Consider the following 16977-nt stretch of genomic DNA (forward strand, 5'->3'; position numbering starts at 1 on the left):
TCCATACTTATTGCATTTTAGTTTATATTGTATACAAAATAAGTTATATCTCGCGTACAATATAAATAATAATAATAATAATAATTTTATTATTTATAAAATAAAACAGATACGAACAAATTCAGACTTGTTTGCATTACTTTGAAACTGTCAATAATTACTTCAATTTATAAAATGTAAAATATTGAAATAATTTTCAAAAAATTATTTGTAAAAATATAACCACTAGATGGCGCCAACAGCTCATGTTCTTTTTTCCAAAATGAAATTTTATTACAATAGAATATAATTAAAATGTAAAATTAAATAAAAAAAGGATTTTTCTTTTTGTAAAATAGAAATATTTAAATTATTGTTTCATGCATTAATTAAATAAATATATATATATATCGATATATTAGAAATGAAAGTGATACATTTCGTTTCCTATTGTAAATCTATGAAGGAAGTACAGTGTTTAAAAATATGTCCGGCAGGTATTTAGATAAAGCCTATTATCTAGTTAGCAATTATTGCGTTTATAGTGATAAAATCAAATCGACTTATTGAGGTAACTGATAGAAAAATGTAGAAAATTGTATCAAGTACAAAATCTCTCTCTCTCTTTTTTTCTTTTTTTAGGTGGGGAAATTAGAATTGTTTTCAATAAAGTCATTAATCATGAACATAATGACATTTAAGATAAAGCTTGCCTTAAAATTAACAAAAAAAGTTATCAATTTTTTAGAATTTTTAAGAAACGTTGTGTAAAGATGAGTACGAATTTAAATCATTCGATTAAAATTCATGATTTAAAATCTGTTGTAGTAATTTATGATTTTAATTTTAAACCATTACTTATAGGATTTTTTACTTATGAGATCATTATAAGATATAACATAAATTCAGTATGGCAGGATTGATTGAAACGTCAAGACGTAACAGATTGTCAAATGTCTTATTTGGGAAATTGCTTGTTAATAAAAATGGTTTATTTTAATAAATACACTGATTTAATGACAATAATTAATAGACTATATTGTTTCCTGGTGTATTATTTTAATATTTAATTTAAAAAAAATATATATATATATATATATTTCTGAAAAATTTTAAACTTGTGGAGTACTTCATTATTAAATTATCAGTCTGATCATAACAAATAATGCAGTTTAATAAGGAAAATTTGAATTCTGATTTCGATTTCAAATCAAAGAATTTACATAATCCTTTTTACGAGTAGATGAATACGAATGAACTCGCAATCTGTATCTAGTGTGCACAGCATGCGACAAGTCGCGCGTGCTATGGTAACACGATACGTGTGTGTTTATGCGCCCGCTTTTCTGTTACAATCAATTAGCAATGTCCTTAAGCAAGGGTCTTTGTGTTGGGTCATCGATGTTCCCAGGCAAATTAAATGGGCCAACAATTTTTTTCCCCTTCAATACCTTTCGAAACAGATCCGAAATGAAAATTGTTAACTTTTTTAAATAATTTTTCCGAAAATAATAATATTAAATCAGGCTGTTCATTATGTAACTATAAAAATTGCCGCGCACTTAACATTTATTGTTCATTAATTTTGTAATAGCTTCTGTCTCAATTTTAATGAATCGTAAATAAAGTCGTGTAGCAACACCCAAATCAGGAACTAGATCTTGACATTTAAGATATTACCGTATATCCTTGAGCCCGCCCATGATCGAAACCTTCTTTTTTTTTCGTTTATCATTACGATAAAGTTCTGAGGGTCGTTCAAATAAAAATAAATTTAAAAAAAGAACTAAATTAATGAAAGTAAAACGTGTCATTCAAGGGCGTGTCCGTCATTTAACTGTTTATGGGTGCAAAAAACTTGTGGACATGTGGCACCTATTAACTACCATAGAGGCGACTTTAACTACTGGTAGTTATCTTTATACTTTGAATAGCATGATAATATTAGTTATATATTCTGATGTAAGAAAACGTAAGAGCTTTAATGGACAATTTAGGAAAATGAACCCGATTATATTACAATTGGTTTACTAGAAAAGTAGAAAAATATAAAAATCTATAATAAATATTCTTTTAAAATGTTCATTTCATTGCTGAAATAATAAATTAACGCATTAACATTTTTAGTTTTATTCAGATTCATTGGTATTCGCTTAACTTTAAAGTTTACTTGTTAATATTGATATTTATATTTTCTGTATCCACATCTTAAAGCAGAATGATATCTATTTACTCCTGACTTTGAACTTAAAATATATATATATATATATATATATATATATATATACAAGTAAACTTAAAATGAATTAAAATATTAACTAATAAAAGTTTTATCAATAAATTTATTATTTATATTATTTAAAAAATAAAATTTCAAACAAATTTAGGTATAGACTTTTTGTATATTAAAATGATTCTAAAGTATATTTAGTTAAAATCTTTAGCATAAAACAATAATTATTTTCAATCATTTAATATATAATCTAATTTGACTATATATATACATTCTATAAGTAATTATAATTTGATTGATTTTGTTGCATTAATTTCATATATGGATCTTTATTGTCGTCATCATCACCTGAAGAATTAACACAATAAGAATGATCAATTAATAATTATAAAGAAATCGATAAATGATTTTAAATATGATTTTGCATTTACAAAATAATCTATTAAAATAGTCGTATAAAGAAATTAGCTACACAGAATAAAACAGTTGGAGAAAATTGTTTGGCAAATTGTCTTTTTTTTTCAAACAGCTGAAAATTTCGATGAATATATTATTAAAATTAGAACATACATTTCAATAGGAATAGAACGAAAAGAAACCCAATTCATAAGGCTATAGGTCAGAAGAATAGTCCACACCACCCATACGTGGAATGTGGTTGACTCGAAAATCCAAATAAGTTACCTATGTGGTCCAATAAGGTGACCTGCCACCAATAGGCCTACTTCAAGGTTATAAAGTAGTTTTCTACATTTTCATTTGCGTTTTTCATCATCTGACACTACGTATATATAGGGACCCGTGTCATACCGAAAGCATATTCATCGATCACTTCCAATTTGAAGCAGTTGAAGCATGAAGGTAGGAAAACATTGTTAAGTCAATATGGCACTTAAGGATTACTTAGTTATATATAATGGGTTCTACATCAAATTATTTCGTTTATACAGGTACTAGCAATCTTTATTGTAGCCCTTGTGGCTGCAGCATGGGCTGAAGAGGAAGCCAAAAAGACCGAAGAAGTTGTTGAAGTAGCCGAATCTAGATACTACGACGATTACGGTGGATACGGAAGTTACGGAAGAGGTTACGGACACCATGGCCGATACGGACGCGGTTACGATGACTACGGCTATGGAAAATACGGAGATTCCGGACGTTACGGAGACCGTGGATACGGTGCCTACGGCGGACACAAATACGGCCTCTACAAAGGACACGACCGTTACGGAGGACACAGCGGTGCCCACGATCGTTACAGGGATATAGATGCCTACGGTCGTAATAAGGGAGCCGGTTACGAAAGAGCCTACGCTTACGACAAGCAAGCAGCTTACAGGGATCACGCTGGAGACCGTGGCCATTACGGTGGTTACTACGGAGATCACGGAAGACTCGGACACCACAGCCGTGGCCATTACGGAAAATTCGGACACGACCGTTATGGTGGTTACGACAAATACGGTAGCTCCGGTTATGGCAGACGTGGTTACGATCATGGAGATTATGGCAAACACGGATACGACTACGGCAACCACGGTTACGGATACCGCCCACACGGTTATTATGGTACTCGTTACGGTGGTTATTACGGACCTAAGGACTACTACTAAACAATAAGAAAGTACGAGCTTAATTCTATATTTATACTTTCATTATCCAAATTATGACTTTTATTAATGAAATTTTTTTATCTTCTTTTTCAGGGTCATCTTCCCATACAGCGTCATCTGCTTCTTGATGTTGTAAATTAATTTATTCGATAAATTATTTATTTATTTATGTGAATAATTTTCAAAAATAGAACTTAATAAATTTATAAATTATTTTTTTTTAAAATAATCACCTTGTGTCTGTTATTTTTAAATCACACGAAACATAAACACGCGGAAAAAATTCAAAATTCTTGTTGATTTACTTATTTATTATTTTTAATCAACAGTATTTAATCAGTTTAATCAAAATTTGCGAAGTGATTTTTAAAAATACTTTAAATAAAGTTATAAAGTCACTTAAATTACGATATAAATTAATATAATATTGATTTCATTCTTAATACTTTCGGTTTTAATCCAAAAAAATCTCGAAAAATTTTTAAAAATTTAATATTTCTGAAAGATTCATGTAAGAAACTCAAATTTTTTAAAACTAAATAGTAGTTTCATGGATAAAAATGCATTAAAAACTCTTTTTACAATATAATTCCAATAAATATAGTCAAATATGAATTATTTATTGAATTTAAAAGATTAAACATTACGTTTACACAGTTAGAAACAATACGTAAAATTTACTGTATAAAAAACAGTGGTATACACTGTATTTTAATAAATAAATAAATAAATATATTAGAATACTCTTTAATTAATTACAAAGTAAATTAAATTATCATGTTATAAAATCAAGCTTTGTGAATTGCATTCAAGTCTATATTTAATAAAATAATATTTTAATTTTACAAACTCAGCTTTCTTTATATTCTAAACAGTAAATTTTCAATTAAGTAAATATAACAAGTAAAAAATATGTATATACCTTAAGTCTTTTATATATGAATTTATTATTATTTTTTGAACATTTAAAATTGAATTGATATAATTTTTCTAGTTATTTGATTAAATAATATTTTTTGAACGATTATATGAAGATTTTAAATACTAGAATTATTTTAAAATAAGAATTTCTTGCAAATCTTATCGTGGAAATTTAATTACAGTCATTATTTTTAAATAAATAAAAATATTTATGTTAAGGAAATAAATAAATGAATTGTAACTATTTAAGGGGTAATTAAGCTGTTTGTGCAATTAATATTGTACTAGGCACAGCATTTTTTTTTATAATAAATTGAACTAGTTTTTAATTATTTTACTTATTACGTAAGAGTTTAAGGTAATACGAATTATTATTTGCGTGACTCTTTTTAATATGGATTATGTAAACACACCGCACTGAAAATGGGAAAAGTGTATCAATTACTTCCGTTTCCGCTCTGGATCATATTGTCAAATTATAAATGACATATCTTTCTATGTAATTGATGCTGAACTTTATATAAAAAATATTTTTGGACGAATACTGCAAGATATTTTATAATTAATTAATTGAACTGATGCTTTGAGGAACCATGTTGCTTCACGCATCATATTTACAAATGGGAGCATTATTAACTTAAAAAATAATATAGAATGTCTATAATTTTTCGATTTACATATATCCGGTTGATAGAAATCTTTTACATATTCTTTTCTTTTAAACGTATAAATTTATAACATCGTATTCGTTGATTCGTTAAGCAAAGGACGTTACCGTCGCGTAGTAAATCAAGATGGCGGTTGAACACGATATCGGCTTTTCGTTAAGTCCATATTACATCAATGTATTTTTCAATATTAAAAGTTGCTGATACATAAACAGAACGCAACCGAAATTAATATAATAACATTTTCATATTTATATAGTATAAAATTTGCATATAATTTACAAATATATTCCAAAATAAAATATGTTCGTGTAGAATGTTCTAAATGATTCGTCCTTCAATGTCCGTTCTAACGTTAACGAGAAAGTCACAGAAAATCTTGGTTATCAATTTTATTTTTGAGGAGGTGGCACATAAAAGTAAAGCACGCCACACCCGTGACCGAAAGATGTTATGGTTTCGTGACCGAAAAACACGTAGCGAGCCTACACCAAATAGCTTGAAGGAACTTTGCAAAAAAAATTAGAAAAATCGGTTTATCAATTTAAAAAAATATGTATATAACACGAATTTCTATACAGTAAATATCTTGCCCGGAAGGTTGATTTTACTTCAAAACATTTTTTGTAAACTTCTTAAGCTTAGAAAAATTTCTTTCGTAGATTAAAAAAAAAAAGCTATATTTTACTTTATTCCGCCAAAGAAATGTTTTTAATTTTAATTTAATCGCTTAAAAATTAATGTAAAGATTTAAAAAATATATTTTCTGATATAAGCTTCATTTTTTAAAAATTTTTATATATCGTTAGCGGCAGTAAACACGCCAACATTACTTATTAAGTTTACATTATTGTCCTTTTGTAGTGTAATTTCCCGTTCATTTATAGAAACGAATTGTTTGTAAGATAATTTTCATCTTCCTAAATTGCTTCTACCGAAAACCTTCATAAACGTTTCACAATAAACAATTAAATTTCATAATTGGCTTTTAACTAACGTCTAACAGATCTTATTGAATTTTAAAATTCACATATAAAAAAGTTTGTTAATTATTTTTATTATGCATACGATTCAATGAATTTCAATTAATGTATTCTTATTAATTTTTTAAATATAATACAGTATACATAAATGTAATTAGGTTTCTTCTGTTGTAATATGAATAAATCGTGATGTATTATTACTAGCTTTGGTTTATGAAATTGTTACAAATCTAGAACATTACCTAAAGTAAGGGTGTAAAAGGTTTTACTGGTGTAAAAATAATCATTAAAAATTATGCCAAATTTATAATTTTATTTGATTTTTATCTGATAAAGTATATTGAGTGTATTGACTCATAAGTTCATTATTGCATTGTTGACAGTGCAATAACAATTAGCATTTCATTAATTAAAAATTATGCTTATTGTAGATATATTGTTGCTATCTGCTGAATCAACAACAAAATAATATATATATATTTTTTTCTTATATTATATCATAAACGTACATTATTTCATTTTTTCCTTGTAGATTTAAAACCACAAAACTGGAATTTGTTGTTCATTAACTTATACAAAATTCATTCAAAAATTCAAATGTGTGCAAATATTCTATTGAAAATAAAATAAAAATAGATTTAAAAATGAAAAAGTACAAAATTACTTAATAAAGAATTATGTAAAAATATTTAACTTTTAGTTTTAATCAATACATCATTAACAAACGACAAATAAAAATTTAAAACGCCCAGTTAAAGTATTTGTTTTAATATAATATAAAGTAAAAACAATCCAGATTAATCAACAAAATTTTCATATAATTTACACGTATTTTAGTTAGCATCACGAAATGGCTAAATTTACCACAAAAATTTAATTTTCACGCCGGGTTGAAGTACGATTCTCGTCTTACAACTCAGCTTTGAAAAGTTTGTAAGATTGGTTTTAATCACAAAAGTGTTTAAAATTTAATTAAACGATGGACTTTAAAATTTGTTTAATCAACGAGAAAACTTGGTTAACGCCCAGTTTCAAATATCAAAAATTCTTTCTAACAAATTAACATTTTTTTGTATTTTTTGAAGCGATTTTTGTGTGTTAAAAACTGTATTCGATTTTTAAATATTTTTCTCAAATAATAAATAAATAAATAAATATATATATATATATATATATATATACCGTATATACAGTACTATGAAATGTTCTGTCTGTCACGCTTGATTTCTTTTTTTATTTTTAATAAAGATCAACTTGTATTGTCGTGTTAAAAGGCCGTTTCTTTAAATGTACGCCATTTTGAATTTTTATTTGATGAAAGATTCCATAGAGTGAAATTCGATACCCTAACTAAAACCGATATTAGAGGACCCGAATTAGAATATGTAAACCTTCATTCACCCTTCTATTGTTGTGGATGTAACTGCCGCTTAGCTCAGTGGATGAAGAATAAAGTATAAAGGTATTGTATACACGGGTATAAGTGCATTTATCAGAACTTTTTCCTGTACTTATTTTTTATTTTTTTTTACTTATTTATTTACAAAGGCAGGGGGAGGCAGACCCGTTGGGCCCCTCCTTGGATACACTACTGGAGAAATTTAATGGAAATAAATTGAAGAAAATTGAGTTATGGTGTAATTAATTATGAAATTAATGAAATATTTAACAATGTTTAAAAAATAATAATAATAACAGTTTATTCGACATTAATAACAAAATATATTACATAAAGTAAAATAAACAACGAAACAAATACAAATATTTTGTATTAAAAAAAATATATTCCAATTATTCTTCAAAACTAAAGTCGAGTTCTTATTTACAGCAGCAGATGGCGCTAATGTTGTATACTGTAATAATTAAATTTTTCATATAATTTTTTTTTTGTACAAATTAAATAAAAATGAACTTAAAAAGAATCAATCCCCAATTAACAATTGCATAATATATTATTAGAAAATTAATTATACAAATAAACAAAAATGCCCTCTTCCTGAATAATTCATGACTAAAAATTGCAAAATGAATCAGTTTTTCTTATTTTATTCTTCTAAAATTTTTGCCAGTCTAATCGATTCCTGCCTCAAAATATAAGGTCTGGGTATGGGAAAAAATTTTATAACTTTTTCCGATTGTTTCGATTGCTTTGGATACAAAATGGTGCCCTCCTGCTTTTCTGGAGCGGGTTTCTTTAGAGGAGATGGATAATATATGTATTTTTCAGGATATTGCATCCATCCTTTGGATTTATTGGGTAGTTTTTCAGGATTTGCGTATGTTACATCCAGCCATCCCATTGCCAAAAATGTGGCAATCAGTAATAACACTCTCTGAAAATAGAGAATTTTGAAATTAATTTAATGCGAAAATTTATAATTATTACATTAATTTAACGTAAGAAAAAATTTTTGCAAAATATTTATTGTTTTAATTTAAAATAACATATTTTTTTAGTTCATATTGAATTTGAATCGAAAGAACAAGACGACCAACGTTTGGAGGATTCCTCTCGAGAGGACTTTCTACGGGAAAATGTTTTATGTGTTAGACACGTGAAGAAAACCGCGAAGAAAACCCGGAAAACTTCACGTAACCAGCTTGTTGGCGAGGTACGAACCCGCAACCACTACCAGTGTTCGGTGCTTTTATCTACTTGTTTGCATGTAAGCCAATAATTCATATTCAAGAAATTTAAATTCGATTTTAAAAATTTCAATTATTAAAAGAAACAATTGAAAATTCATGTAAAATTTACGGTAATTAAGAGAAATTTAAAAGTTTTCACATATTTTGAATTTTGCTCTTATATTACTAGTTAATAAAGTTCAAATTAAAGTTCAAATCAATATAATTTATAAAAACATTTATAAAAACGAGTTTGGCCTACAAAAAGTTTACAGTTTTTGTTTTACTTCTAACGTTTTAAAGAGATTTAGAGATTTTTAAAAGTTTCTATTCTAGATATTTTAAAAAAAGGCATGCGAGAGAATCCCTCAAATGCTATCGTCCCGATTTTCACAGTCTGATTGTCTTAAAGTAAACCTCGCACAATTGTGATCAAAACACGATTTAGAAGTATATTTTGCATGAATTCATTAGTCTAAATTCGTTAAACAAGCAATATATACTCATTTATTGATTTGATAATAATCGAGGGCGTATGTCATGCTAATGATTTTCCCTATTGCATATATTAAAATGGCATCCCTTGTACAAAGAAAGGCGTTAAAAAACATCAATTTCAAATAATTCAACTGTGCTTTATTATGTATTTGAACTATTTAAGAGTTTATAATGACGAAATTTAACAAAGAAAGGTTTGTCTGCTCGAAAAAAGGCGTATGCTAATTTGTTTAGGTGGGGATAAGTAGGTCAAAGAATAAAACGAGACATTCAAGGATTTTAAACATATTTTAAGAGTTGAATGTTAATAGATACGGAATTTAAGTTATATTTATTCAAATACAAATTGAATATATTTTTCTAAATCTATACGAAAAAGTTCTTAATATTTCTTTTGATAAGATTTTTCCGTGTGTAAAGACGTTAATAGGCGTATTTCTTTTGTATTATGACTCCTGATATAGAAGTAGCTATATAAAGTATGTGAACGATCTACAAGAAAACAGGGCATCACGCCTTTCACGTTATTGTTAGTGGTTGCGCCTATATTCACATTTAAAAAAGTCATATATAACTGTTTAACCAATACCCGTTACACTCCTTGTACGGGCTGATTTTTTCAAATGTCTATATATCATATCGATATATTCTACAATTATACAAATGTAGAATATACGTTACAGTAAATAAGTTATTCTTATCTTCTGGAGTATTTAATCAGATGATTTTTGATACGTTTACAAACTTTTTAAGGAATAAACAAAATTGTTTTTATATAAAAACCAACCTTTGAAACACTTTTATAATGTTTTTTTTATGAGAAGACAAAGTTTAAACAATCATATTCGAAGGCAAAAATAATATTTGAAACTTTTACTCAATCTTGTTCGCCCTACTTTACAGCAACTTGTCGCGCTTTACTTACTTAATTCTTAAAAAATGTTACATAGAAAACTAAAGTAACTCACCATATTCGTTCTCTAGTCTTGTTTATATAATACCACTTTATAAGCACCCTCCTAGAACTACGTAGTAGCCTTCGATTGTGTAGGAAGAGAATTCGCACACACACACTTCTCCTATTTGGACCAATGAACTGTAGTTGTTCTATTTCTATCTTGACATTCCTTCATCTTTCCTATACAGAAAGCATCTAAGCGTGTAGCGGACTGTTCGAACTGAAAACAATTGACGTTTCCGATAATGTTTAAATAATTTTTTTACCTCTTCCTCGACCGTAACTCCTTTCCAAATAGAGAAAAAATGGGAGATGCGTGACGTAATATACGTTCATAAAACTGAATTTTTGTATTAAAGATAATTCTATTGTAATCGTTACGTCACGGTATTGTTGTTCGTGTTAAAACGGGTGACGTTTTAATGTCGTAACAATGACAACGGACTCGTATTTAAATAAATTATATCAAATAATTCTGCAATAAGCGAAGAATCGAAATTATATCTTGTTACGCCTATTGATAATGAGTTTATAATTAGGGACCGAAAGCTAATTTATAACAAATACTTGTCGAAATTATTTTATTCGCAACGTTACTTTTAAGGCAGTTATAAATAGCTAATAGGATGATTGATGCCGTTCGTATCTTAAAGGGGTCAAGTTGAATTGTTCAATAAATATTACTCTATCTTCAACTCGAGTCACGCAGCTTACAAATAGCAAAAGATAGATGATTTATCTTAATATTTTCTAGTAATTTAAATTTTAAAAATTCAAAAATAAATCATTTTTAATTTTAAAAACAAGAAAAAAAATTACGAAAAAAGAAAATAAGCGTTTGCACGCGTAACAACATTCAGAAGTACAAAGTGACCTTATTTTAATAATGTCGAAAAGGCAAGATATAACATTAAATGTAGCACATGTTTTATAGGAAGTGTAAGTTTTTATATTAATGAATAGTAAATCTTTTCCTTTATCGATAGTTTGAAAAAGTAATGCGATATGAAATAGATGTTTCCTGGTTTACACAATTATGGATTGTTTTTTATTCTTTAATTTTGTAAGCGACGTTAGAAACAATTTCCAATATCATAATAAATTGGACTATTAACCTAATTTAAATGACCCTGCAAAGGTAAAAGTAACATTGGGTATAATGTAAGCATTTGTTACGGAAAATTAAAATCGAAATAAACTTTATCAGCGAAAAGTGAACATTTCATCAATTAAAAGCTGACTAAAAAGCTTTTAAAACGTATTTTCAATGAGACGTGATTAAATTTTACATTGAAAAACCTATTTATGAAGCCATTTTTAAATTGGATCCATTTTTAATGATCTATATATGTTCAAATGTTTTATCAAGTTTTTATTACATTAACTACAGGTAACTTTTCACTTACAGTTAATATGATAATAATAAGCTTACTCACTGCTGCTTTGAATAGTGAGTGAACTTAACTGTTAACTGAACTAAAAATAACACAATCAACACCTAGAACCTAACTTTCATTGGAATTTTTTTCTTTAATCAACAGATCATAAAGGAACGCCTCGCTAACTCAGAAAGATGAGTCTATAATACGAATATACATAAAGTACACCCTCGGTTTTAACGGAGTTTGAATTTAACGCACAAAAAACTCTCTGTTCTAAAGGAAAACTTTAAAATTATTTTTAATTTGAGAATAGAACACTCTAAAAGATGGGTCAATGAGTCAATAAGTAAGCTGTAAATTACTCAATGCGCATTATAATAACATTTTATTATAGGGTCTCGATTATATATATATATATCTGAAAAAGCTCAATTCATATTATTTTGTTGAGTTAGTTAATAGAACGTAATCGATAGACATGACAGAAACTGTATCTAAATTATATTATAATAATGAATTAGTTATTCAATGCTGACGTGAAGAAATATCAAATTTAAAATATTCGTGTTTTTTAAAAATTAATAATAATATAACCGTAAAAATTCTGTTCAAATGTAAGATTATTTTTCATATATATCATTTTATTATTTAAAAATAAAAATAAAATTTATTTACTACAAAATAATTTGAAGTTTTTCAGTGAATAGATCGTGAGGTACAGATATATTGAGAATTATCATATTTGTATATACAGTTCAAAATATGATAACAATTTTTAGTACGTTTCTTACTCTTCCTTCAAAATTTTAATAGCAGAAACTTTAAAATACTCTTTAAATTACTAAAATTTAAATATTAATATATATATATATATATAATATGAAATTAGATGATGACTTAATAATTGTATAACCAGTGAAAGTAGTTAAACACAATTAATTCGTACCAGACAAAAATTTTTTCAAATGACCTCCTTCATAATTTCCGGTTGACCTCGTGACGTTACACGGAAGAGGAAAAAAGATCCTCAACGTTATCTTTCACTTTTTTCACTAATTCGTTTATAGGCGAATTTTAAATAGAATATTCGATTGATTGTTCCGATGATTGTTCAATATTTTGAAGACGAATCTTCAAACTTTTACTTGGTATTGATTTATTGGTTTCAATAATAAATAAAACTGACTCAATATATATACAGGTATATAACGAAATTTCAAAAAAAATATATTTACATATTAAGTTATTTATAGAAAAGTAATCTAAACTACGTTTAAAAAACCAAAAAATATATTAAAAATTGGTTCGAGTTTTACTTAAACGAGCCTGTATTGGCTCATCTTTCTGAAATTTGTTTCTAAAACATTTTTTCAATTGTTCGAAAATTGTCTTCCTGTTTGGGTGACATTTCTTTGAATTTTTTTCTGTTTTTTTATGCATTTTGCTTACACCACGCCTGCAAGCACTAAACATTTCCTGTATGATTGTCTCACGATTGTTGGGGTCATGACGATACTACTTTAACTTCCGGCGATGGAGACTCCAGATAGAAAGGGGGTGAAAGGAAGAAAAAATTAACGCCCCGGTTTTATGTTATTTTGTGTAAAGCGCAACAGAGAAGGTATATAAAGCAAAGCGTAGCGTATCTTTTCACTAGTTGTTTTCATTTATTCACCAGTATGAAACACTTGGTGAGTACTACATGAAAAGTGCATTCGACATGCATACATTATATGGTTTTAATGTTTAATTCTTAAACTTATGCCATTGCAGGTGTTTTCCGTTTTGGCAGCCATCGTATTAGCGGCAAATGCCCAACTGTACCTGGGCGAAGAAGAAGAATCGGACTTGGAGTCTGCTGCAGTCGTAGGTGTTGGAGTCCCCTTCGTAGGCGGCCAAGGATTAGGAGGTGTCGGAGCAGGTGGTCTCGGAGGTGGCGGAGCTGGAGGTCTCTATGGTCTCCATAAAGGCGCCTTCGGCAAGGGAGCCTACGGTGGATTAGGACACATTGCTCACGGCGCTGCAGGCTTTGGAGGAGCAGGAAAAGGTGGATTCGCTGGCCACGGAGCTCACGGAGGTTACGGAGCTGGAGCCGGTTACGGAGGATTAGCTGGCCAGAAGGGAGCCTACGCTGACAAATTCGCTGGTAGTCACACTACAGCCTTGGGCAAGGAGAAGACCTTCGTACTCAACCAAGACTACGGCACTGGAGCTAAGGGAGCCTACGGAATCGGTTTCGGTGCCGCCGGTGCCCACAAAGTTGGGGGTGCTTACGGTGGTTACGGTGGTGCCGCCGGAGGTGCTGCAGGCTTGTACGGCGCTGGAAAGGGTGGCGGATATGCCGGATACGGAAAGGGAGGCGTTCACTCCATCGGCCACGATTTGGGTGTCTATGGCAAGTACCTTGGAGGTGCTGGCCACGGTGGTTATGGTGGTGTTGGTCACGGTGGTCTTGGAGGAGCCGGATACCCATTCGTCGGCTAAATTCTTGGGTAGAGAGCGTAACAGATAAAAGGTGTGTACATTTTCGTCCTCAGAAACAGCAATATGATTATTTATGTAAAACGTGTCCCTTGTTCGATTTTCAAGTGCGTTATATCATCTTATTTCTAAGTTTAGTGAATTTCAGAGATTCGTTCATAATAAATGAATGTAGAGATGATAATAAAAGTTGTGTTAAGTTTCACAAAAAAGTTGTCCAAATATTTTTAACGCATTTTAATCATTAATGAATTGAAAACACATAATTTGAAATCTTATCTTGTTTATTATAGACTACGCAGGGAAGTTAGTTTTTAGTTTACATATTGACGCATCCATTTATTTCGTTACGTTACTAATTAATGCAGTTTAAAACTAACGAGATATTTAAACCTTTAAAATTAGTTCGAAAAAATTTAACTGCATGTGAACCGATCTTTAAAATCTCTCAACACTACTCTCCTCTCGTAGAAGGAAAATTTCAAGTCAATTCTTGAAAAACACTAGTCTAAACCCTACAACGAACAAGAATAGTTTTGAAAACATTATATCAATAATTTATTTATTGATATAATGTTTTTTAGTATAATCATATTATAAATTTATGTAAGGTTCGGTTTTCGTATCAGAACATCTAAACGAGAACTTTTCAAGCTAAATTGAAATTAAAGAATAACGCATTTTGATAACAATAGAATTAGTTTTCAAAACACATAATTTTTAAATTGCTTATTTGTATGGAATTGGTAAATGACTCAACAGTCTCGTAAATTTACCGATTGTCGACAGTTTTATAAATTCACGTGTTTGCTTTTAATGTAAATGATCTTTAAATTGTCATTTTCATAGTTTTTAAACATATTTATTAAACTTATTATTTGAAGTATTGATAGAAATACAGTATATACTGTATGTACAGTACTTGTGTCTACTTTTCAATCCAATCACCAAAAAGACAATTACATTTCTAAAGAATCATTTAATTTTCTGTCTCTTTATGACTCGAGAACAGCCTATGTTCGCAGGATATTTGTTTTTAAAATTTATCTCTTTCCTCATATTCTAGAGTTATCGAATACACTCTACATTCATTCCATAAGATTTCTGATTTTATTCGTTTTTTTCATTTTAATTAGGCTACCATTATAGTAATGATTTTCAAGACTAGAATGATAATGTGTTATTTTATTTTACCTGTATCATAACTAATCATATTTAAGTGCAAACACAATGTCACTCAAACACTGTTGAAAAGCTCTTTAAGTAATATCAGAAGAGCAGTGACGGCAATTAAAGTTAATATAAATGTCATTTTTCTTTATTGCATGGTTTATGTGCAATAAATCTTTAAATTTACTTTATTACATTGTTATTTTTCATTGGAAACTTTCGAAAAGTCTGAAATAAATTGGTACAAGACTTCTAAAAATTGTATCACGTTTATATTTTTATTATTCTTATATAATTTAGTAGCATTAATTACGACTACTTCTATTAAATCAAAATTTCATAGCAGTATAGCCTAATTAAATTGGATACAATCATTTTTCTGTGGCAGCATCATTGCTCTCAAGTAAAGTTTGTAATGTCACTTATGCCAATTGTACATGCTTGTCTGTACGCATTTACAAGTCTCGGCGTGTTTAAATAGTGTAATTTAAATTTGCCTATTAAGCACGTGATACGAGGGACGTCCAGAAGGTAAAGAACATTTTCTCATAGCACTCTGCTCAGGTAAATTGCCGCCATCGATTCAAGGTCAATTTGTTCTCTGATGTGTTAGCTTAGCACGTGTAGAGTTTCAATAACGACAGGCTTATTGTTACTGTTTTGTAATGTGTTAAAATGTGTACAAAAATCGAAAATCCCGCCAAATCCGAAGTGAGAACGTTTCTAAACGCGAAGAAAGTCGTCTATTGAGAATGTCTATTGAAATTCGTAAATAAATCACAGAAATTTATGGCGATCACATTATGAAGAAGGCGAGTGTGAGAAAATGGTGTTTAATGTTTAATCAAGAAGGATAACGCGTGACCGCACTCCACTGCAGCCACTCAAGCCGTGCTTCAGAAATTTGGCTGGAACATTTTCGGCCACTGAGGTGAAAGTCATTGGGGGTCAAGTCGCCCCCAATGACTTTCACCTCAGTGGCACCCAGCGACTTTCACGTCTTTTCCAAGATGAAAGAGTTTTTGGGTGGATTTGGGACGTTTTGGAACGGTTGAAGAGGTGAAAGCTGTTACTAACTGGTTAAAGGAAATGGCGATGGACGTCTATGACAAAGATATCCAAGATCTAGTGTCGCGCTACAAGTGCTTTAATTGAAATTGTGACTATGTAAAAAAATACTGGTCTTGTACTAATTACTTAATAAAACTTTTTTTCTATAATTACTGTTTTTTCCTTTTTCATACCCAAACGTTCTTTACTTTCTGGATGCCCCTAGAATTTATAAAATATTAAGTTCTGTGCTGCGCCACACCGGCAATCAAGGTTTTCCAGATATGGCCCAAATTTAACATTCGATATTTTTACTACAATAATGGGTTTATAAATGATTGATTCGGAGGGGGGCCTCGGGCAATTGCCCTTTTTTGAGCATAGGACAACGCGCATTGCAATACCATAAAAAA

At 29.3% G+C, this 16977-nt stretch overlaps 2 protein-coding genes across 2 annotated transcripts; both read left to right on the forward strand.

Moving 5' to 3' along the window:
- Nucleotides 1-2985: 2985 nt before the first annotated feature.
- Nucleotides 2986-3973, forward strand: LOC136983310 (putative eggshell protein). Its single transcript, XM_067280008.1, has 3 exons — nucleotides 2986-3073; nucleotides 3163-3836; nucleotides 3919-3973. Exons 1-2 carry the CDS (start codon nucleotides 3068-3070, stop codon nucleotides 3823-3825), a joined length of 669 nt encoding a protein of 222 aa, XP_067136109.1. The 5' UTR covers nucleotides 2986-3067; the 3' UTR covers nucleotides 3826-3836; nucleotides 3919-3973.
- Nucleotides 3974-13624: 9651 nt separating this feature from the next.
- LOC136983294 (uncharacterized) lies at nucleotides 13625-14347 on the forward strand. The gene has a single exon (XM_067279993.1). It carries the CDS (start codon nucleotides 13625-13627, stop codon nucleotides 14345-14347), a length of 723 nt encoding a protein of 240 aa, XP_067136094.1.
- The last annotated feature ends 2630 nt before the right edge of the window (nucleotides 14348-16977 follow it).

This window comes from Centruroides vittatus, unplaced genomic scaffold (genome assembly GCF_030686945.1).
Source record: "Centruroides vittatus isolate TY-2023 unplaced genomic scaffold, ASM3068694v2 contig_880, whole genome shotgun sequence".
In the NCBI taxonomy this organism is placed as follows: domain Eukaryota; kingdom Metazoa; phylum Arthropoda; class Arachnida; order Scorpiones; family Buthidae; genus Centruroides; species Centruroides vittatus.